This window comes from Condylostylus longicornis, unplaced genomic scaffold, assembly GCF_029603195.1.
Source record: "Condylostylus longicornis isolate FDR11 unplaced genomic scaffold, ASM2960319v2 ptg000055l, whole genome shotgun sequence".
In the NCBI taxonomy this organism is placed as follows: domain Eukaryota; kingdom Metazoa; phylum Arthropoda; class Insecta; order Diptera; family Dolichopodidae; genus Condylostylus; species Condylostylus longicornis.
In genome coordinates this window covers 330,278-356,125 of record NW_026578024.1, presented here as the reverse complement: position 1 = coordinate 356,125, position 25,848 = coordinate 330,278, and the positions used below count along the sequence as shown (strand labels likewise).

General features: G+C 26.6%; 1 protein-coding gene across 5 annotated transcripts in view; it reads right to left on the bottom strand.

The window, feature by feature from the left end:
• The window catches only part of LOC129612116 (dorsal-ventral patterning protein tolloid), a 62,587-nt gene extending 37,202 nt beyond the window's left edge, over positions 1-25,385 (bottom strand). The window contains exons 1-3 of one of the 5 annotated variants that reach the window (XM_055525642.1): positions 25,168-25,385; positions 24,637-24,976; positions 16,414-17,601 (exon numbers count right to left, since the gene is read on the bottom strand). In XM_055525642.1, coding sequence (XP_055381617.1) covers positions 16,414-16,903 — 490 coding nt within the window. In that variant the 5' untranslated portion in view covers positions 16,904-17,601; positions 24,637-24,976; positions 25,168-25,385. Of the gene's footprint in view, positions 1-16,413; positions 17,602-24,636 lie in introns of those variants that run through there. The other 4 variants (XR_008697203.1, XM_055525643.1, XM_055525644.1 and 1 more) reach the window with 4 other exon arrangements.
• Between the last annotated feature and the right edge of the window lie 463 nt (positions 25,386-25,848).

Below are 25,848 nucleotides of genomic sequence, written 5' to 3'. Positions count from 1 at the left end.
AGTTATTTGAAAAATAATAGGAGAATTATCATCATATAAAGTAAAATCTTTATATGATGATAATTCTCCTATTATAAATACATCAACTTTGCACAACGCATCAGCAAAAAACAATAAGAGCAATCCAAATTAAATATATACTCGTATAAATAAAAGCTTCTCTAGTGGTGTCTCTAACTGAAATTTATGCAAAATAAATCTGGAAATGAAAAAAGTGATGGAAGAAAATAGCACTGTGATTAAAAAATAAAGGGAAAAAGAGATAAAATATGTATGTAAAGAGAATGTATTTACATTTTCTGCTTTCGAAATAAGGTAGCTGGTTCCTAAAGATTACTGAAGCAGCAAAAAAAAGAGAAAATTTGTTGATATAGTTTGCCTACCTGATATTAATAAATCGAATGTATGAGAAAGAACTAGTAATATTATTGGAAGTATTTCTCAATCAAAAACTAATAATAACGATATTGAGTATTGTTTCTTTAACAATAACAAAAATAATGGTCATAAAGATAATATGGAAGCATTGTCTGTGTTTAATTTTTATCCTTTGCAAAGAAAAAAGAATTGCTGAAATTGAAAAAGAAAAACAAGAAGAATTTCACAACTTGATAAATTTTACTTGATAAAAACATAACAAAAAAATTTTGTTAATGATGAGCTGACATTTCACTAATGAAGCTTATTCAGCAAGGCTCCTGACTTATGTAAAGAAGAAAGCTAGAAATTTATTTGGACACATATATGTCTGTCAGAAAGAATACTGCTGATAATAGATTAAGATTAAATGACTTTGATGATTCAATGAACATTGTATAGATTTTTGTGTTATCTGATTACTTTTATGGATTAGGATTTAATGAATGAAAATAATATTAGTAATCGTCGCCTAAGTCATTTTTCAAGTAACAGTACTAGTAATAATTTTATTTTAGCACTTTTCCAAAAAAATTTAAAAAAAAAAAATTGCTTATTAGATCCACTCTGTTCGTTCGTAAGTTCGTCCTTGAATATCTTTGGAAAACTTCTACACCCTTGAAGATAGAAAACAGAACTATTATTAAACTTATTTCTATAGAAGAAAATTTATAATATAGAACAAATTTCTATCTTATCCTATCTCCTCTAAACGCTCTGAAAGTTATACCCCCCTTAAACCCTAAATATAACATTTTTTAACTATTTATTGAAAGTATAAGTACTTATACATACAGTGAAACTGTAAGTATTTTTCAAATTTTGCAAACGCAGGAATATAGTGGCTGGTTTCTACCGCGGCTTACTATATTTGAACTTTAGAAAAACAAAATGGCCGCTAAAATTTACCGTTATCTAAAATTTGTTTTTTCAAAATTTTTGATTTCGTTTTTCTTCGGAGTCTAAAATTTCAGCAGCTTTGAGACATTAATAAATAGTTCATTTCTTTAGAAGAAAATTTTTTCTTACCTCAACCCCCTCTCAAGTTATCGCTTCTCGAAATTTTGTAAAATTTAAATTTTGGCTCCTTATATTTCCGAAACCGCAAGCTTGTTTAAATTCTTATAAACGCAGAAAGCCAACAGTAACTTCCGTGCCATTGTAAAATATAATTATTTTTCTTAACTCACACAATTAACCCTTAAAATCGAGGATTATGTTAACACCTCTTTAAATTTGTTTTTGCTTTATTTCGAAGAATACATAAATCGTTCATCATAATTAATATGAATGAAAGTAATTTCATTAGTGTAGTATCGGTAGTAGACGTGCATAGATTGTTTTTAAAAGCAGTATTTTCACTTGTTGAAATAATAAGTGCTTTATTACAAACCATTGGTTTCACCCAACTTTATTAATACTATATACAGAATATTAAAAGTTTGAGATCAATATTTAATGTTTGATAATTTTATTTTTTTTTAGATCGAAGTGAAGCCTTACATAATATTTTTTAGTGAAATTTTGGTTTTTGAGAATCAGAAGGAGAATATTATTGCATTTCCATTTCTCAGGAGTGGTTGTGTTTTATAGGGAAAAGTTAGATTGTAGTAATGTTCATTTTAATTTTGATACCTGTGATATTTTAGAAGAAAGATGTGATATTTTTGATTTGCGTTTTAGTTTTATTTATGTTTATGGATTGCATAGATTTGGTATAGCAAATTTTTTAGATGAATTTTCTAATTTTTTATCTAGTATAAGGACTAAAAATTTATTTTTGTTTGGTGACTATAATATAAATATTCTCAGCGATTGTAATGATGCATATAATAATTTTTCAATGCCCTCTTTTGGTTTGGAATTATTGTTAATGAACATACTAGGGTAGTTACTAATATACGTGTTGATCATATTTTGCTCAGCCTGTGCAACAAAGATATTTTTCATATTAGTGAGGCCTTCATTTGAATTTGAGTGATCATTCCATCATGACCTCGTTGAAGTTATTTGTAGAAAAAATTGAAAATATTAATGTCAGTGATAATTTTAATAACATTTTGCCAATTAATTTTGACCTTTTGAGAAGTAACTTGGTTAATGCGACTTGGAAATTGGTGAATCCAGCTGAGGCTTATTCAAAAGATTATTATTAAAAAGAACACCAAATGATATGAGACTCAAAGATTTTTATGGCAGATCTATAAAACAAAAAGTTATAGACTGTAAGAATCAAGTTTAAAAAAAATTAATTAAATAATTTTGCAAAGGTAATATGAAAACTGAACGAGAAGTTGTGAATAGAAACAGGGAACGTAGGGTAACGGGTCTTTCTTTTAAAATTACCCCTAAAATTATTTCAGACTACTTTAATGAGCACTATATTTAGTTCCCCAAATAATTTTGAAAATTTTCGTAGTATTAATAGTCGTAATATTATTAGGGAAATATTATTTTAAATTGTCGATGTAATTGCATATATTTTTAATTTAAGTGTAAATGTTGCGGTTGTTTTGCTTTTATTAAAAAAGGAAAGTACATTAGATATAATTAACTAAAGACCATTTTCATTATTACCACTGGTAATAATGAACTACTCAAAAATTTTGACAAATTACAATAAATAATTTTTGAATAAAAATAACTTTTTCAGTGATAATCAATTTGGGTTTCATAGCGGGCTGTCCCCTGATGATGCCCTTCTCAAATTTTGTACGGAATTACATAATGGCATAAATTGTAATAACATGTGAATCATGGCATTCTATTGGGGAAAGTTTATGAGGCGGGTTATTTTTTAAAAGAATTTGGTACTTCCTCTCTAAATAGTACGCGTAAAGATGGTTTCAATAGCGGTATTTGTTTCGTGTTGGAGTGTCTCAGGGCTCTGTTCTTAGTCCAGTATTACTTTTGATTTACATAAATTCATTTTTTAACCTGCCATTCAGGCTAAAAATTGAATTTATATAAATATTATTATAAGTTTAAGTCTTAGTATAAGCCTCCTTATAAGTAGGAGGCCGAAAACTTTACTAAAATTATTCAAAATGCGGCTTGGAGTAGTTCGATTAATATAGACTAATTATTGCTATTAGAAGATAGGCAATAACTATCCCCCACATATACTAGCAAAAGTAAGACAAAGCCGGCGGGCGAGAAAGAGGTGGCAGCAAATGCTTGATCCTATTGATAAAACCAGATATAATCGTGAATCATCAAAATTTGACGGCATCTGAGAAAACTGTGGAGGGCAACAAATAAAATGAAGCAACCTATCAAACATCTCGCTCATATTAAAAACTTGGGATGGAACTTGGGCAAAAGCTGACAAGAACAAGGCAAATGCTTTTGCGGAGCATTTGGCCGATATGTCACAGACGAAATTAAAAAGCAAGCAGCCAATCAAAAGATGCGTTTATGCAATCATGTCAACATCGAGGCGGCTCGATTGGTTGACAATTAAAACTTTGTTAGGATACTTAAACTTACGAGACCTTTCGAGTTAGTTTAATGTTTTTTATCTGGAACAAAGAATATTGTGCCAGATCAAAAGCTTGTAAATAATCAAAAAGGTTAGAGAAAAATTAATGGTTAGTCGTTTCCGACTAGTTTTATAATTTATTTTGAGGAGGGTGTTTTTTAGTGGATTAAAGTTCCACACTACTGCTTTTCGTCTGGCAGTGTCTCTCGAGATTTTTCACCCTTCCTCTCGGTAAAAAAAAACAAAAACAAGTTTAAGTCTTAGCTCATTAATTTTGATCACACTCAAATTGAACAGTTTATTTCTTAAAATAAATTTAATTTGTTTTCGATGGTTCTTCTATTCACGGTGTATATGATTTTCATTTAATTATTATATGCGCAAGTTATATAAAATAATAACAGAAAGAACAAAGAAAAATGTAAAATCTACCTCTCTAACATAAAACAAGAATCGACATGTTTGCATAAAAGATAACTGTAAAAAAAACAGGTCTATTCTCTGTTATTTACAATTAGATAAAGATTAATATTTTGTATAGTCTTTGTCTAATTACATTTTAATGATTAAGAATAAATATTTATAAAAAGGTAAATAAAAATAAAGATTAGTATTAAGAAAGAAAAGTATAAAAATGTAAGTTTAGAATAAGCGTTAGCTTAGTTCAGTTATAATATTCAAAGGACGCGGAATCGCTGTTCAATAAATGTTAATAGTGTTAAGGTTGAATCAATAAGGTTGGAATATTGTAATAATAATTTTAAATTAATAAATAAAGAAAAAAAATAATAAATTATTTTTTTTATATTAAATTCGGAAGTATACATAAAAGTGGCGGAGTCGGTAGGATCCTTTTCTAAAATATAAGGATTCAGTGATCGAACCGAAAAAAAAAAAAAAATAAATAAACGCATATTAAAATTTTAATTAACTTTAACTAAAAAGAAACGAAGTAAAACAATAAAATTTTTTTTACATAGAAACGACATTAGTGAATTAAAATTCCTATGCCAAAGCAATTTAAAATTAAAACAACCCAACCTTACAGTGTAAAAATAAGAAATATTAGTGAAGACATATTAAATATGTTTCAACAAAATAATAATAATATTGAACCAACATTTTCGTTTCCTCAACAAGAGGAACAGAAACCACAACCATCACAAGCACAAATTGAAATAAACTTTATGGAACAGTACGAGGCAATGTCTAAGCATTTGGAGCAACAAGAAAGAGAACTTGTCCGTTTAAGAAACGATAAATCGCTCGATTACATCAGATAGGAAATCCAGTATCTAAAACCATTCAATGGGGAAGATGGATATTCCATCACATCGTTCATTTGGAACATCGAGGACACCATCAACGCGATCGACCCAGATTCATCAAGTTACAAACACATAACAAGGAATATATATGTACAACGAAAAAATATTAGGAAAAGCCAAAAGCAAAATACTGGACATTGAAAACACAAATAGATGGAACCAGATAAAACAAAGGTTAAAGAACGAGTATAAGCCAAAAATTCAAATAACAAAAATATCATCTATAGCATTCAACTTAAAAGTAAGTAATATTGAAGAATTAATTTTAGAAACTGATAATTTAAGATATCAAGTTCATGAACTTTATTATTATTCTGAACAAACTAATTTTGAGGCTAGGCCCGAAATAATAGACCATATGCTAATATTAGCTATTAAAAGAATGATAGGTGGTATTGGGCATAAATTTATACAGAACATTTCCGAATATCAAACTTTAAAAGATGAATTACTAGAATTAAGTGAATGTAGGGATATAATTAAAGAAGAATTCATTAAACAATCGGTTAAAAGTAATAATAATAACCAAAGAAATTAAGGAAATCAAAGTAACCCAAGAAGTAATAATTATAACTCTAATTCCTATTTTTCTAACAATAATCAAAACCAAATAAGTAAATTCCAAGATAACCAAGGTAGAAACCAAAAATATGACACAACTCAGAATAGACAATATTAATATGGAAATTTTAATCAAAACTCAAATCGATTCAGAGAAAGAAGTAACTCTGATGGACATTATAGAAGCTTTAACCAAAATTCAGGACAATTTAGACCAAGAACAAATTCAGGGCAATTTAGAAATTTTAAAGAACAGGCTCAGTTTTTCTACTATTAGTGGATCTAACTGGGTAATGAATAAATTAGTTACCCCATTTCCGATAGAATTCAAAAAAGAGAGTTTCATACAATAGAAGGTAGTTAATTTACCAAAAAGAACGTATGATGCCATAATAGGTCAGGACATTTTAGGAAGTCTGAAGGTAAAAATTAATTTAGAAAAAAATTTCGTCGAAATAAATGGGAACAAACTACCATTTACTGATAATGATTACCCTTTTGAAATCGAAAAAATATTTAATTCAGAAATTACGAAATCGTGCAACCAATTATTAGAAAATTTTGATTTCACGTCAACGAAGAAGAAAGATATTTAATAGAAAATTTAATAAGGAATTTTTCAGACTTATTTTTTAAAGAAGGCGATCAATTAACCGGCACTAACGAAGTAATGCACGAAATTAAAACTACAATAAATCAACAAATTAATGCGAAAGCATATAGATTCCCAAAAATTAATTAAGAGGAAATAAATAGACAATTAAAAGAAATGGAGGAACAAAATATAATTCAAAAAAGCAATTCTAAATACAATAGCCCCTTATGGATAGTATCAAAAAAATAAGATAATTCAGGAAAGAAAAAATGGAGAATAACATAGTTATAGACTACAGGAAATTGAACGAAATTTCATTCGACGATAAATTTCCTATACCTAACATGGATGGTATATTAGATAAATTTGATAGGGCCCAATATTTTACTACACTCGATTTAGCGAACGGTTTCCACTAAATATTAGTTAAACCAGAAGATAGGGAAAAAACTGCATTTCAAACGCCATTAGGTTTCTATGAATTTGTTAGGATGCCGTTTGGACTGAAAAATGCTCCAGCGACATTTCAACGGTTAATGAATTCAGTACTTAGGGAATTTATAAATAAAATATGTGTAGTTTACCTTGACGATATTTTAATATTTAGTACAACTCTTAAAGAACACATCGCAAACATCAAAAAATATTTAATGAACTTATAGAAAAAGGATTAAAAATTCAAATGGACAAATGCAATATTATGAAGAAGGAAACCGAATTCCTAGGCCATGTCTTAACCTCAGAGGGAATAAAACCAAACCCCAACAAAATTAAAGTAATTAGAAAATTAAAACTTCCCACTACACAGAAACAAATTAAATCATTTTTAGGAATTACGCGTTATTATAGAAAATTCATAAGAGACTGCGCAAAGGTAGCCCAACCAATAACAAAAAATATTTAAAGAAAGAAACTGGAATCAATACCAATGATCCAAATTACATTAATGCTTTCGAAAAACTTAAGGATTTGATAACAGAGCATCCAATCCTTAGATTCCCAGACTTCGAAAAAAATTTTACTCTAACTAAGGACGCAAGTAATTTTGCGATTAGAGCTGTTCTCTCGCAGGAGGGTCACCCCATTTGTTACGCTTCAAGAACCATCAAAGCCATCAAAGGTGGCTATTGAAGTTGGGAGAATACAAAATCAAAATGGAATATATAAAAGGGAAAGACAATAACGCAGCAGACTTGTTAAGTAGAATAGACAGTGACAGAAATGAAATTAATGTTACAAGAGAAAATTGTACTAATACTAAAACAATCTCGCAACAATTATCAGAAATTATACATAATAACAATAAATACGATACTATGTAAGTTAATGAATTATTTGATAAATTATTTGATTAAAATTAGAATCAGAATCAATAGACATGCAAACAGTACATTCCACAGAAGAAGATATAAACAACCATATACCAATATTAGAAACTATAGTTAATCGATTCAGAACACAAATAATATTAGTAGAAACAAAAATAAAGGAATTCGAAACTGTATTTAATAATAGAAGGATTTATATAGATAAAAACGATTTAGAAAATAACCTGACAGATTTATTAAAAAAATATATGTCAAAAGGTAAAATTGCCATATACTCTGAATTAAGTGATACACAATATAACATAGTACAACAAAAATTATAGAGCTATACTCTAACGATAACAATCTAAAATTCGTAAAATGTAGTTTTTTTTGCTAGAGACTTAGATGAAGAAAAATGAATTAAGCAAATTTCTTTTTACAACATTAAAGAATCAGGCCATGCAGGAATAACTGAAAATTACGAGAGCTTAAAAAATAAGATTTATAGGCCAAATAGTCCACATGGATATCTACGTGAATCAAAAACATTCATTTTTCAATTTTATAGATAAATTTTCAAAACATGCAGTAAGCATATACTTAGAAGATCGTAATAATCAACTATAATAGAACAAATTGAATTTTATATATCAATCAAAGGAAAAATGAAAAAAGTCGTCTGCGTCAATGAGTTTACGAGCATTAATATAAAGGACTTCTTTAAAAACGAAGGCATAGACATTCATTATGTCAAACCAAATAGTCATACAGGTAACTCCGATGTAGAAAGACTAAATAATAAATCTCAGAAAAAATTAGAACTCTAAACTAAATAAAAGAACAAATCATTAAGGCCATTGAATTTTAAACAAAAATTACCATTCAGCAATAAAAAATAAGCCTTTAGAAGTTCAGGAGCGTAGAGTAGATAAAAATAAAACATATAACATATTACTTAAAGATAAAATTAAAAGAACTAATAAAAATAAGAATAGGGAAAACTACGAAAAAAAACGTACGATTGGTTTCATTAAAAATTAGGCTAGTTTAAGACATAAACAAAAACCTAAATTTAGAAAATATAAGCTGCAAGGAATTCATGATAGTAATATTAAAAGACCTCTAAAATTTTCAGAAAATAATGATAATCATGACGTTGACATGCATACCGTTACTAACACCAACAAAAGCGACACTACTAGTACAATATATTAACGACCAAAATGAATTTTCCATAATAAATATGGATAAAACAGACATAGCAACAGAGTCTACTATAATTTTACATATTATTGACCCGACCGAAATATTAAAAATAATAAGATACATGACAGAAAACGTAGAAAATTTAGATATTAAAAGCAGACAATTTATTTTATCCGAACTCAAGGAATTAACAAGTAAAGTAAAAACGATTATCCCAAAAACCTATAGACAAAAACGAGGACTGATAAATATAGTACGAGACGTATCTAAATGGTTATTCGGTACAATGAACGACGAAGACAGAATTACATTAGAAAGACATTTAAGAACTCTAGACTTAAATAATAGGAAACAATCAAGTTCGAATGAACAAATTAGTATAAATGATAATTTTAATAGAACTCTTATCCAATTAAGGGATATCATTTTAATCATAATAAGTAAAGAAATCAAACAAAGTATATATTATGACCAACTTTTACAAATACAATATTATTAAAAGAAAAGTTGAGTTGCATTCAAGATAATTTGGCATCGGCAAAACATGGTATATTGCACCCAAGTATTCTGACAAACGAAGAAATAAAAAAATACGAAATAGACTTCTTTAAATTAAAATACATAAAATTAGGAGTTACTCAATTTAAAGAAAATTTAATCATATTCGCAGTTAAAATCCCAAAAGTATTCGTAAATGTTTAATTGAAGAAAATCATCCCAATACCAAACCAAAATAGTAAAGAAATAAATGATGTTCAAGAAACCATATTTACCTTCAATAATAAAAATTACAAATATAAAGAAACAGAAACAATTAATGAGTTAGAAATTTTCAAACATTGTATCTATAAGAACAATTGTAAACTAATAAAAAATAATTCAACAGAAATACAATCGTTAGATGAACAAACCATAATAATAAAAAATGCCAAAAATATAACTCTAAAACAAACATGTGACAATAGGAATATCGTACTAACAAATAATATTTTAATACATTTTAATAACTGTACTTTATAAGTATATCCTTAATCAAGTATTTTCAAATATATTAGGATCAACAAAAGAAAAATTTTATTACCCTAGCAATATAATAAATAACTTTACAGATAAAATAACCTTTGAAGATTTCTTTTTAAAATATAAAAATAATTTAGAAGAAATAACAGAAAAACAGGCAAAATCCTATGACAAAACAAAGTCAATAACAATAAATGTAATCTTGATAATATTAAGTAAATTCATAACTATATTTTTAACATTCATAGTAATAAGAATTTGCACAAAGAAAAAATGTACAAATTTCTAAAATTCAGAAGATACTTCTGATAACTTAAATAATACAATAAAATTAAAAGTACTCCCACCTTCATTTAATAAAGTTAATGAAATATTAAACAAAAATTCAGGAGAATTTTAATTATAGGGAGCGAGAAGTTATATAAAATAATAACAAAGAGAACAAAGAAAAATGTAAAATCTACCTCTCTAACATAAAACAAGAATCGATATGTTTGCAAAAAAGATAACTGTAAAAGAAACATGTCTATTCTCTGTTATTTACAATTAGATAAAGATTAATATTTTGTACAGTCTTTCTCTAATTACATTTTAATGATTAAGAATAAATATTTGTAAAAAGATAAATAAAAACAAAGATTAGTATTAAGAAAGAAAAGTATAAAAATGTAAGTTTAGAATAAGTATTAGCTTAGTTCAGTTATAATATTCAAATGACGCGGAATCGCTGTTCAATAAATGTTAATAGTGTTAAGGTTGAATCAATAAGGTTGGAATATTATAATAATAATTTTAAATTAATAAATAAAGAAAAAAAATAAATTATTTTTTTTTATATTAAATTCGGAAGTATACATAAAAGTCGCACGAACGTATGTTCGAAGGGCATACTAAATTTGCCTTACCGTTTGTAACGCTAAGAAATAATGGTCTTAGATATAGACTCAAGTATATGTTTTTGATCAGCATCGAATTCTGAGTCGATTCTTGTCTGTTCGTCCGCCCATCCGTGCCAACGATAACTCAAAAACTAATTGAGCTAAGTTCATCAAATTTTCACAAATGATTTATTATAGTAAATGCTAAAACCCTATTCAAATTATATACGATCGTAGTATTGGTTCGGGTAACTGCCATACAACTTAAAAATTAATTTGACTATATCTTAGAAACTGTAAAAGTTTTGGTATTGAAATTTCGCACAAGTAAATATATTAATAGGGCCAATGTGTTTAATAAAAGTCGTTGAACTTGTTTGGCTCCTTCTGGTAGCTGCCATGCAACTTCCAATGTTATTTGACTATATCTCAGAAACTGTAAAAGCTGTGGTATTGAAATTTCGCACAAGTAAATATATTACTAGGGCCAATGTGTTTGATACAATTTCTTGAAATGGCTTGGCTCTTTCTGGTAGTTGCCATACAGCTTTATAGCTAACTACTATAGTTTGACAAAACTTAAAAAATATTAAAAACACACTTCTGAAATGTTGCATAAAATAATATGGTAATATGGCAACCTAAAATTATAGTCTTTCCCATAGTCTACTACGACATATTTATTTTCCCATAGGATATTAAATTCGTAAAGGGATCACAGAGCTGACACGGTCAACTCTATTTTTTCTCGTTTTTATATTTATTTAGCTTTCATTTTTAGTTAAATTTGTTTTGTATTCAAGATATTGCCTATATTAAATGCTTTCATATTTTTTAAATAATTCTTTAGATTTTTATAGTTTAATTTATATATGTATTCATTGAGATTTTTATATATTTGAATAAATTGAATTTTAATATACTCCACAAATAATTAATTAATTTTTAACGATTAAAAAGTTGTTTATTGTAATATTTTTGTTTTAAAACTTCATTCGTAACTTGCTTTTTTTATAGCAAAAGATGATTTTACCTATTTAATTGTATTATATTTTGATTTTGAATTATTGAATTTTATTAATATACTATACAATGAAATAAATTAAATAAGCTAAATGAAAAAAAAAAGAAAATTTGATGTAGTCAGCACGCAACGTATATTGTCTAGATTAGTAAAAGTATTCCAGAAGATTATGAAAATGCGTTTTATATACTTCTTTACAATTTTAAGGACACTAATAAGCTTTTAGATACCATACCTAGAAAAATGTGAATTTGGCTCTTAGTAGAGTTTCTTTTTTGCCGTCCGAATAATACGTAAAGTTCCTCAGTAACTTCTGGTAGCAACCAGAACTCAAATAATAAATTTCAAGAGATTCCATCAATTCGCTTAATAAGTATAGTAAAAACTGTAAGATTGGCCGCCAGATGAGTTTCCGAGCCTTGATCTTTCCAACAAATTTATATCTTCGTTTAAAACAATCAAATTTAAATATAAAATTTATAAGAAGAAAAATGTTAGATGTTTAAGAAGAAAAATATTGGATTAAAAAACAAATAACATCTAGAAAAAACTATTAACTATTAAGTCGTACGTCTACATTGGCAACATACAACACAGTGCTGATATATGATATACAGAGTTATTTAGTAATCAGTGACATACCGTATACCACAATCTAGAGCATCAAAAATGAGTAAAACTAGATTCAGAACTAGATGTCAAACCTTAACGGTTTCCGAGGTACAGGGATTTCAAAGAATTTTTACGAAATTTCTACTTGCCCAAGTTTTTAGGTTTGTAACTTCTCTTCCGAAAAAGATAGAAGCTTCATCCCTTTAAAGGTAGAAGATAGAAACTTTTTAGAGGAATAAACTGTTTATTAGTATCTAAGAGTTGCTATCACCTGAGGTCTAGAAGAAAAACTATTCCAAAAATTTAAAAAAAAATTTTCTACGAAAATAAGTTTATAGTACAGCTTTATATACATGCGAAATTCACGGACGAACGGACAGAGTGAAACTAATAAGCACTCATTTCAAAATTTTTTCGGAAAAGTGCTAAAAATAGTAATAAAAACACAAATAATAATATTGATCATAGCAACTTTAAAACTAACAACAGTAACGTTAGAAACACAATAAAAAAAATTAGTAATAAAAAAAGTAAAAATAAAAAGAGGAACCATATCAATAATAATAAAAGTAATAATTTTAAAGACGAGAGTAAAAATTATAATTATGTTCAATCTATTAACATAATTATTCATTCTATTAATAGTAATAATAATAGCAATATTAGTAGTGACAGTAATAATAAAATAATAAAATATATTATAATTATAATAGTATAATAATATTACTATTATAATTAGTAACTATTATGAATAATAATAATAACGATAACAATAATAATAATAATAATAATAATAATAATAATAATAATAATAATAATAATAATAATAATAAAAATAATAATAATAATAATAATAATAATAATAATAATAATATTAATAATAATAATAATAATAATAATAACAATAATAATAATAATAAGAATAATAATAATAATAATAATAATAATAATAATAATAACAATAAAAATAATAATAATAAATAATAATAATAATAATAATAATAATATAATAATAATAATAACAATAATAATAATAATAATAATAATAATAATAATAATAGCATTATTAATAATAATAAATAATAATTAATAACAATAAATAATAATTGTTAGAATTATAATTTGATCCACTCTAATTATCGATGCTGTTTATACAAATTAATATTATTTTGAATATACATTATTATGATAGGTATACTCATACAATACCTTGCCTTCACCATTACTTTACTCTTTTAATAATGTTAATTTAGTCTATTTAAACTATGTACAAATTCTAACAAAAATAAATAAGAATAAATAATAACAAATAATAATAAATAATTATGAATAATAATAAATTTTTTTTTTCCTTCTTCACTCCTAGGAGGAGTATAGGGCTAGTGCATGATATCTATCATGCCCTAGTTTCTATAGTCATAGAGAGTTAGCTAGGTAGGTGACTAGCCTACCGTAGTTTTTATTTTTATTAAATATTTCAGTTTATTAATATTTTACTGTTTATTTTTTTTTTAGTCTTTAGTATCGAATATTATGAATATTTGAAAATTACTTGTATAATATTTTTTAGTATTGCATATCAAGTTATATAATATTGAATATAATTTTTATAGTGACCTGACCGGGGTTTGAACCCGAGACTCTTCGTTTAAAGGGCCGGTGCCATAACCACTGCACCAATGGTCAGATGAATAATAATAAATAATTTTTTGTATTAAATATTAATTTGTATTAAATATTAAAAAAATTATTGATATTTTTATTTTGCTGGTATTTTTAATATTGAATATTGTTGAAATAATAAAATTAGTTATATGTAATAAATAATTTTCATTTAGCTATATATTATTATTTTATTTTACCGCCTGACCAAGAAATATGACCAAGAAAGCAATTGAGGAGGGAGGTAGTACCTATATTTTACCACGTTTTAGGGATCACAGCGTGTACAATAATGTTAAATTGCACCTGGCTTATTGAAATGACGCGAAGAATCACATACACTATAACGGAAAGTTTAAACTTAGTATTATTAGTTGAAGGGGGAGGTCTTCCGGTAGATTAGATGTATTTGTCTAGAATCTTCAAAAGATACCACGAGGCTCTTAATATCTCGTCTGAGGAGGTAGGTAAAAACTTAAAAACCTACCGTAATCATTTGGAGAGCAAATGGGTGTATTGAGCGTGATTGAGGGAATATAATTATAGGTTTTTTTATCCCTCAACTTCCTCTAATTTCTGCTCAAAGTTCATCAAAACCCGCGTAATCGGGTCGTAGTATTGATAATTTAATAGCAATGCATCCCTCAAATGCTTTAAAGGATTCAAAAACTTTAGGTAATATTACAATTTACTATAAAAATGTTCAGGATCTTAGGACTAAAACGATTACTGTTCTACTTAATTCCTCCGTAATGGAATGTGGTATCTTTGTATTAAAGGAAATGTGGTTCGATTCCACTATCAATAATTTGAAGCTATTCGGCACTTCATTTTCTGTTTTTAGAAGAGACCGCTACGTAACTGCTTCTAACGGACCCACGCCCAAGGAAGGTAGAATATTGATAGTAGCTGTTAAATACTACCTTTCGGCTAGTGTTATTAATTTTTTGACTGTGACAATCGCGATTTTAATTAAACTGACTTTTAAACAACTTTTAGTAGTCAGTTGCTATATTCCACCTAATTCTAATTTTCTAATGTAATTCTCTTTATTGGTTGAAAACATATGCAATTACCTTAACTTGGAGAACGAAGAGTTAATTTTTGAAGACTTTTACTTCCCAAAATAGCATGGATGCCACATGATGGGGAATCATTTTTGGTTCCAAATCGTTGTGAAGGTGAGTTGGAGCAATCTTTGAGAGACCCCTTTTATTTAAATGATTTACAGCAGATTTCAATTTGAATTATTGCTAAACTTTTATGGTGGAAACTATATCTACTTTTCTAAATAGATGGCAGAAGCTATGGCTGGCGATAAATAATATGGAGTAAAGTTTTCAGACGGATGTGGTCTATACCGACTTCAGCCTTCGATGTTTTACCCTGTGATATTTCTGTACATAAAATATTGCTGTAATACAAATACTGAAGCCTATAAATATATGGTTCACAGCTTTGGGTTATGGAAAGTGAACACTTAACAGAACTTCCGTGTCTTTCTTCACGGAATATAGACGCAAAAACATAATAGAACAAAACTAATGGTTAGTCAGTTTTGGAAATTCTGGTCTTCTGCAAGTGATTTGCAGGTTGGGTTAAAATTCCCACTAGTTCTGACAACATATTATTTACAAATATTTTTATAACTACATAATGTATTATTATACAAATTAAATCAAAACAGCAAAATTTAAAAAAAAATCTTGTGATCAGCACATTACCGATCGCAAAGTGTATTTTATGATTAAACGAAAGTGTTGAAGAATACTATGAAGTTGTCCTTTAAACACTTCTTTCAAATTTTAAAGACGATTACAAATTTATTATGCTGTTCAAATTCCCTGAAAAATTTCTCCAAACAGAACTTAAATACATTGTATATTTTATATTTTCTTAAATATGATGAAAAATGTAAAATCAGGCCGTAGTAAAGATTCAGTTCCCGGGACTTGACTTAACCCGAAAGTTGATCAAACTGTGACATAACACAAGTAAATAACCAGACACACCTGAGATGACGATCTGCACAGACTGACAGGCAAACTTATAGATAATTCCTAGTTGTTCCAAAAGTAGACGAAAGAGTAACGATTCAAAAAAAACAATATTCCGTTGGGTACTTATTTATTTGAAATAAAAGAAAACACGTCATGTGCAGATTATGTATATACATACATATACGTATATCTTAAATTGACATTGTATTTTTAATAATATATAGGTAGTTCTTTCCCGCAGGTAAATTTATAAATATGAACTTCAATATTAAAAGGCAACATACTTTAAAATTTATGGAAACTAACACAAATAACTTACTTGCTTTACAAGGATCCCAATCAATATCATTTGAAATCTTTCGCTCAAATGTCGTATTTAATAATTCCTCTATAGTATATTTACTCGTAAATTTTTTATAGTTTTGATTTTGTAATTTTTCCTTATTGTTGGTATAATGATTACGACGATTACGATTTGTATGTTTCAATTGTTTCGTTGGCGGGCGTTCGGGTGTCAATTTATAAACTTCACTATTTGTTTGATTTACTAAATCGACATTTTCGTAACCATTGTTTTTGCAACTTACACATTTATTATTTTTCTTTTTTTCTGTTACCTCAAAGGTGGAATTTATATGAGGTTGTGCTGCTGTCATCACTGTTGTTAAACTATTACTATTCTTTGTTAACCGTGTTTTATTTTCAAAACATTTACTCCAATGTATAGGTATTGCAAGTGTTATTAAAATTATTAAAAAAAAATTAATCAAATTTAAATCACCAAAAAATGTTTTAATTATTGAAGCCATTTTCTTTATTTTTTTATAATTTAGCAAAAAAAATTAAAATAATTAAAAAGTAAAATTATAAAAAAAACGAAGCACAAGTATTAACGGCACGTCAAATTATTTTTTTTGTATTTTTTTTCATTAGTACATTTTCCTATAGGACATTTTTATACGGAATATTTTTTAATATTTCTAATTGCATTGAATGATTTTTTTTAAACAACTGAATAATGAAAGAAATATCAAAATACTAAAGTAAAAAGAAAAAGCAAAACCAAATAATTTCTAAAAATAAAGAAAAATCTCTTCTTCTCAAGTGAGTTCTTTTACATGTTTAGTAGAAATATAATGAAATATATTTCAGGAATATTACGTCCGAAAATAACAACAAATCAAACTTTTACAGCAAAAATCTTATTATACTTTATTTTAATGAAGTTGTAATGACACCAGGTTACTTTCAATGAGTTTTTATAATTTTCATCTTAAAAATCTTATTATGTAGTATGAGTCCAAACGAGGGAAAATGAAATTTTATGAGTTATTCTGCTAAAACTTTTTTCGAAAATTAAATGTATTTTAAATTCTACATCGCACTAGCATCCATTGCACAAACCTTCAGTATCTTTTTTGTAATTTTTATCAAATAAGCATGAATATTTGCATTATAAATTTTAAAAAAGGAGTTGGTAGTCGCAATATTCTTGAAATATTTTGCCCTGAAATGAAAACAAAATATTTAAATTTTAATTACTAAATATTTAAAGCAAAAATCATTTAAAACAGACTTTACTAAAAATTTGAAAATTATCTTTCAATCTTTAACTAGCATTTAATTAGCACCAACAATTATTAATGATAGAAGTTTTAAAATATATGTAAGATATAGATTAGAAAATCTTTTAAATTTCTGAATAGCATTTCAAACTACGTAATTGAATTTATTTAACTTATACTTTATAGGTAAGTTTTTTTTTCGAGAAAAAAGAATAACTTACATATTACAAACTATATATCCTATACAAATAATAATAAAAGTCCAATTCTCAAGCTTAAATATCTACATATATGAGTACATAAAATTTGATTATTTTTAATTTTAAGGCAAAAATAATATTTTTAAAGTCATTATTTTATTACACTTCTGTACAAAGATATATCATAAATGTAATCAGCCTTGTATAACATAAGTAAGGGAAGAAGGGTTCTGAACCAAATTTATTCCCTTTATATTTTCAACTGAAAATAAAACTTCGGTTCTTTCAACTTTTTTACGCTTGCTGCTCTGTACGTATATCTACACGAGTTTATTTTGAAGTAGTGATGCGAAATTCAAAGGCTTTAATATCTTTGTAAACTAGCAAACCCACAAACCGTATCTAACCCAAACATGTTAACTTTAAATCTGCAGTATCTGGTAATTACTAATTTTAGTTCTGTAATTTACTGAATTGTACATGTACAGTAAAGTATATCAAGACATTTGCGATAGACAAATTGCGGTGTATATTTGTTGAACAATCAGCAATCGATTGAAATGAAAAAAATATTATATTTCATTATATTGACTTTGTTAAAATGTTTGTGTTACAGAAAAGTTTCCGATTCGTAATTTATCAAACCAAAAAAATATTTTTCTGTTATTTTATTTTATAATAAATATTAAATTCTGTTCATAAAAAATTAAAGAAGTATGATGAAAATGAGCCTGGATAAAATGAAAATATTTTACTATTTAAAATTTCTGTAAAGTACGTAGAGAAAAAGATAGTCAAAATTTACCTGGAAGCAAAAATTAATTTTCTTCAGTTAGTAATTTTTATTTTTCCATTTTTTAAAACAAAGAAAGGTAATTGAAAATGCTATGACAGGAACATCTAAGCATTAATATAATAAAGAAAAAAAAACTGGCTATTTAGCATTATCACATCATTTTGTTCATGGGTATTTAAACTTCAGGAAAAAAATAACAATTTCCTTGCAAAAAATAAACAAAAAATATTTGGTATCCTTAAAGTATCTTTAAAAATTTTGTTTTAATATACATTTTTTTTTATAGTGAAATCAAATAAACGTGAAAGTGTGTAAGATTTAAATTTTCACTCAACTCACTTTACCAAAAAATTGTTTTTAAAAGAAAAAAACTCATCCAAATTAGCAGAATGTAGATATGGTGCAGAAATTCTCCACATGTACAATCCTAATTCTTCCGGAGCTTTTCTTCTATCATATACAACTATAAACAAACTCCAGACCGTTTTCTCTAGACGGTTCTATTGGTTAACCCTTTCCCATTCATCTTTATCTGATTATATTTTTCGCTACTTCTCAGAACAATTTTTCCCCTACACGCCAGCTCGTTTTTGTGTCAAATTTAAACAGTTTGTAGATTTAGACAAGTATTAATAAATATCAACATAGATAATTATCCAGATATATTTAACTTCTACTACAAGATATATTTAACTTTTGTCAAAGTAAAAATGTATCATTTTCTTACCGAAAAGTATGCTTGAATGTGTTAACGAAATCAATTAGAAATGCAATTCAATTTATTTTAAAGTTGCTTGTAATTGTATTTAAAGCAGGTTAACAAAGTGAACAAGTCCGGAATTTTAGTAGCTTCTAAAAATTGAAAAATATTTTATTTCGTAAGAAGCAAAATTTTTTCTACCAAACTTCGCTCTATTGGTTTGTCAGTCTATAGGTTTGCCGGTCTGTGTGTCTCCAGTTCGACTGAACCGATTTTGATGAAATTTTGTATGTGAGTTTATTTTGGTTAGGTCACGTATTGATCAAATTTTTTTGTCAGCTTATCAGGTCTTGAGAACTGAGCGTTTTCGCTAGCCGACTTTACATTTTTGCACATATAAAAAGAAATAATTCACCAATTTTCTTGACATTTTATATTTAAAACTAAAACATATTTAGAACTAAAAAAATGGAAATTGCTTGGAACTATCAGGGCACGGAAAACGGAAAAGGGACCGAATTTACATTTTTTATCATATATATGGAATTAATTGACAAAATTCCTTAAAATTTAGTATTTGACTTCTGTTTGCTACCGAATCTATCAAGCGAACCTTCCAGAGAATTCGGAAGCGAAACTCTACTAAGAGCCAAATTTACATTTTTCTAGGTATGTCAACTACAAGCTTACTAGTTTTCTCACAAAGTCAAAGGAATTTTCATGGTCGTCTGTAATACTTTCACTAAGCTAGACAATACATTTTTCGGTCGTTTACGTGCTGACCACATCAAAGTTTTTTTTTATTCATAGAATTTGTAGAAATCATTTCAATTAGTGTTATTATTATGGTTGGCGGTGGCTAATAATTTTTTATAATACCTTTTTTTCTCTTGTCTTTATTTTTTATTTTAGTTTCACTATTTCCAGTTTAAAAGCCAGAACATTTAATTCCACATTTTCTTTCATAAGTTCATAAAAACCATCCCACATAATCCACCTCCAAAAATATAAAAAGAAAAAAATTTATTAATCTTTGTTTGGAGAGTGCCGATGGATGCAAACAATTTTATAAGGTAAAATCGCCCAACGTAGTGTACATAATTATGTTTTTATTTTTTTGTTTTTTTTTTTTTTTTGTTTCCAATTACGAAATAAATTTTTCAATATTTTAAATTTTTAACCTTATATTGAATTTTACGAATGAATCTCGTGCAATTAGTTAATAAACATTAGTTGATTTATCACTTGTATAGATTAAAGCCCATATGCACTGTATTGTTTTTCTTTAATGATAATATCACATATGCTTAAATTCAACAAAATACACAGAAATACATAACCAAATGAAGAAAAAAACCGATGTGATCACCACTTAATCGACCGCAATGTGTATTGCTAGTTTAGCGAATGTGTTAATGGAAATCTGCTACAAGACCAACTTTATAATATATATACACATATATATACATTTATTTGTTTCATGTATATATACAATTTTAATTACATATATCAGTGTCCGTAATTCATAAAAATTATTTTACTATCTTCTTATATTAAAAATTTACACACAATTCTTTTTTCAGAAAGTACGTGACTTTAATTATATTAGGAGATACGAGCAATAATAGAAATACACTAGAGAATAATGTGAATAAATAATTATCATCCTTTCTGTACAATATTGCAGAAAAATATGATGCATTCTTCCTTATAGTGGTAGTGCTAGTACCCCTAATTCGTTGACTTACATAATCTTCTACCTCGTCAGGAAACTTAAAAGTCCATGTAAATTACATTACTGGACAACTGGGACACCTGGGAAAAAACCTGGATTCTTCTTGTTTCTTGAATGAACTGGGACACCTGGGAAAAAACCTGGACTCTTCTTGTTTCTTGAATGTGTGTGTTAATATTAGAACTGTATTTTTATAAAATGAAGAAAGGAAAATATCATAATTTTTTCTCAAAAGAAAAAAAAAGGTGATTCAGAAGTGTAATCAAAAAAATGCATTAAAAACTTACCTACCGAAATCGCCTACCGAAAGCTTTAACTTTTGAACAGAATCACCTATACGTGCATATGTAAAATAAAATTTCAACACCCGTGAAAACAGGAAGGTGTAAAAATTTTTGAAGATTTTAAACATATAAATTGAGAGAATTGGATTTTAGTAAAATTTAAATAAACATAACTCAGATTTTTTGATTGCCTTCCTTTTTACAGTATTCACTCGTATGTTCATTACTGTGTTTACTTGTATGCTTTTACAAAGTAACAATATAATAGCAGATTTTTTATTGCCTTCTCTTTTCATTGTTTTCATTTGTATTTTTGTATACACAAATACACTACTTCTTATCGCACAAAACTTATTTTAAATTTGTTGAACTGTTTGTTATATAAATCACATTTATATGAACTTTGTTATTATATAAATATTCTATAAATTTTATGTGACATTCCTTTAAATGTTTCTATTTTATTTTTTTTAGTTTTATACAATTTAATTTTTCTTCCTTATGATTTTGTTTAAAATCATGATCTAACCGAATCTAACAAATTTTCTGTTCAAAGATTTACATATATGAATATAGGATTTCTTCGTGTGACGGCACCACTATGTAAAGAAATACCTAAAATTTTTAATACAAAAGTATATAATTTAATAAGATAAACTACGAAATCTCATTTACCAAATTTTGCATTAAATACGATCAAAAATAACTTATTTAACCAATAGATTTATAGAAAAAATTTTAATTTTTTTATGAAACTACTCGCATATGTCGTGATTCCAATCAAAAAAGTTGGAATTGATAAGCAACAAAAGACTATGAAAGTAAAAAGTCATATTTTATGTACCCAATCACCAATACATTTTATGTATTTATACATAACATGCATATTTTTGTTCGAAGTTGTACGTTGGTTTTTGTTACTATCAAATTACTGCGACACTGCGAGAGCGACGGTTGCACGATGTGTGATAATACTATTCAATCCACTGATTTATAAAGGGTAGGTTGTATTATACAACATGCGATACCGGCAGTTGCAGAATTTCGGAAAACTGAATATTTGCCGCTGCAACGTGCAATGGCAGTTCAAAAAACACAATTTTTAATTTCAAAAAAAAACATTGCGAGAAAAACGATGATTATATTATAATTTCAAAAGTAAAATTAAAAAAAAAATAAGCTAATCAACTGAAAGGATAAGAAATTGAAAAATTAATATAATTAGTAAAAATAAACTTACAATAAAAAAGTATTTTAATAAAAAATGATTTGCTGTCGGTGCTAATATAAACTGAATTACGATAACGACATTTCTACGACATCTCGTACGTGTTTCGCTGTCGCAGTGCAGCAGCAATGTAAACAGTGCATATTTTCATTTTATTTTAGAATAGAATCAATAAAAAGGAAAAAGAGTTAAGTTTTAATTCAGAAATTCAGGAAACTCAATTCAAAATAAAGGGAAAGAATTAAGTTTCCATGAAAGATAAAAGAGTTGTTAAACTATTTATGGATTTGAAAAACCCGTTACATGGTTTATTTACTGTAACCATGCAAATTAGAAGAATTATTTAGAAGAAGAATATTTCGACTTTCACTGTTATGCTAAAAGATTTTATATCAAAAACCCGTCACATGACTCCTATACTATAAAAACGCAAATGAGAAGATTTTTCGTAGTGTTTTGTGTACTTATTTTTTTTTTCAGCGAAATGTTCAATAATAACAAAAACGAATTGTCACGAACAAGAAAAGAGAAAGCGAAAATCTAAAAAGGATGGAAGAAAATTTTTGTTTTCACATAATTTAACACAATTTAAATCGTTGAAACCTTTGGTTATAAAGAAAAAATATATTATATCTTTCATATTATCTTTTATGCTTTGATTTTGTTAATTTTTTGTATTTATTATTCACATATCACTCATTTTCTTACAAGTTATGTTACCTCATTGTTATAATTCCAGCATAATTAAGTAAAGTAATACTTCTTACTTTTAGTTTTTTACTACAATTTTGACGTTATAACGATTATAAAAGAAGTTTGAAACTATAACATTAAAATTGTAGTAAAAGAACTACACTGACATGCGGAGAAAACTGTATGAATTTTAAATTACGTTAAACATTAATTTTTTGTACATTCTTGTAAGTATTTTAGGTAGCAAATAGATTTTTATATGTTACTGCGTTTGTAATAACCTATAAAAACATAAATAAACATTCTTGAAAATCTTATTCATTTATTTGAAAGAGCATTTAAAAGAATAAAATTAATTCTTGCGATTACGAACGTTAAAGATACGCTTGTATTAAGAATTGGGACTTAAATGTAAAATTTTTTTAATTTTGAATTTCAAAAGTAAGCTTCAAATGCGAATACATGCCTGCAAACTAAAATTTCGATTCGCTAAGCGTTTTTGGAAATTTGAGTTTAATAACTCAAATAAATTCGTCTTGAGTTTTATACTCGTATACTTGGCATTTGGCAACCTTAAATTTATACCGCGTAAAATGACTCAAAATATTAATTTAATAAGAAAATAGACATATAAATAAATGAAAGAAATAAATAAATGTAAGAAAATATTAATTTAATAATGAAATAGACAAATAACGTCAAAATATCATGGGATGGTATTTTGCTAGTACTAAGCGTAAAAAAGACAAGTACCTATACATAGTTTTAGTTAACATAGTCAAAAATGTAGTTCTACAAGAAATGTTTTAACAAATTAACTTTGTCCAATAAATATTCAGCATAAAATGTATTTAAATGACCAAAAAATTTAACTGAAAAAGTGAACTAAATGTACATGTCATATTCTAACAGTGACATTGCTAAAACTGATAAATACATTTATTAGTTTTAGGAACATTTTTAATACTGAAAAATAGAATTGTGGCAAAAAAAACATTCGAAACAAGTCATACTTTAAATAATATATGTAAGTGACTATGTATTTATGAACAAAAAAACCTAAGATGCATGTTTAAAATTTCCAATGCTTTCTTTTAATCGCCATTATAAAACTGAACCGGATTTCTTTTTAAGTTGCAAAAATAAATATAAAATCACTAGCTGTTAACCGACTATATAGCGATGTCCTTATATTATAATTAAAATGTGAACTTATTTAATAAATTGTTATATATTATAAAAATATACATACAAAGTTTAATAAAAACTTACGTTTTAAATATAATCGATTACAATTAGAAATAAGCAAAGAAAGACAAAAAAAATATACATTAAACTTACTTTAAATTAAAAATATTCCATGGAGTTGAAAATAATTTTTTAACTTTTAATGTAACACAATTTTTTTCGTAAAGTTAAATTTGAAAACTGATGCAATCATTATTCAATTCTATTTTATGCACTAAAACAGTATTTTTTAACTACTCAATAAATAAAAAATTATATAACCTACACTTAGATGAAACATGTTTTCGAATTGATTAAATTTCAACTAATGGCTAATTTCAAAAATTTCCAATTATATTACAGCAAATGTTTTTTCTGTTTATATATATCCTTTTATATAGCTTTTCTTTGTAAATATTATATTTAATTTAAAGTAGAGCATTCACTGAAATTACTTTATATTTGACATTATATTTAGCTTATAAGTATCCGTTGACATTTTGGCAGTGATAAATTAATATTTTCCAATTTTTTCTTAATATTTATTAAAACAATTTGTAAAACAAAAAAAAAAATTTTTTTGGAAACTTTCGCAAAAATCTGGAAAATGTAAAATTCTAAAATACGAAACAAAAGAACACATACACTTTTTAATTTTTAATCAGCGCATTAATGCCTGTTTTTGTCTTTTGTTATCATCACCTTATGCTCAAAACAGATAATTTTTCTATTTACCTCATATAAGTATACTCAGAACTTTGTTTTTATTTCTTTCTTAGTCATTATTATTTTTAAAAAGTTTTAATGAGGCAAAACAAACATTCTCCGCTAAATGATTTGATAGCACAACGTTTCAAAGTAAACTGAAGAACAACAGAATAAAGTCCCAAATAATTTTTTTCTTATTTCTAGAATCTGAAAAAATCAAAGTATGAAAAGAAAAAGAGAATAACTGATTAAACAACGAAAAAAGAGCATCCTCACGGTATTCTTTCCATGAATAAAGCAAGCACAGAGTTTGATTCAAAAAATAGAAAATCAAAAAGAATATTTTATGTATCATATAAACGAAAACACTTTATTCGTATTTGTGTTTGTACAGATTTCCTGCGTACAATTAAAATCCCATTTATAAAATTCGATCTATGTACTAAACAACTATTTTAATATAAACTTTATATAAACTGTTTTGATATAACACACTCTATAGGAATTTTTAACGAATACCAACGTACTGCACGAGTTATAAGTGAAGAAGAACGTGGAATATGAAAAAATTTACCTAAACAATCTAAACACGTATGTTTTGCGTACATATAAAGAAGA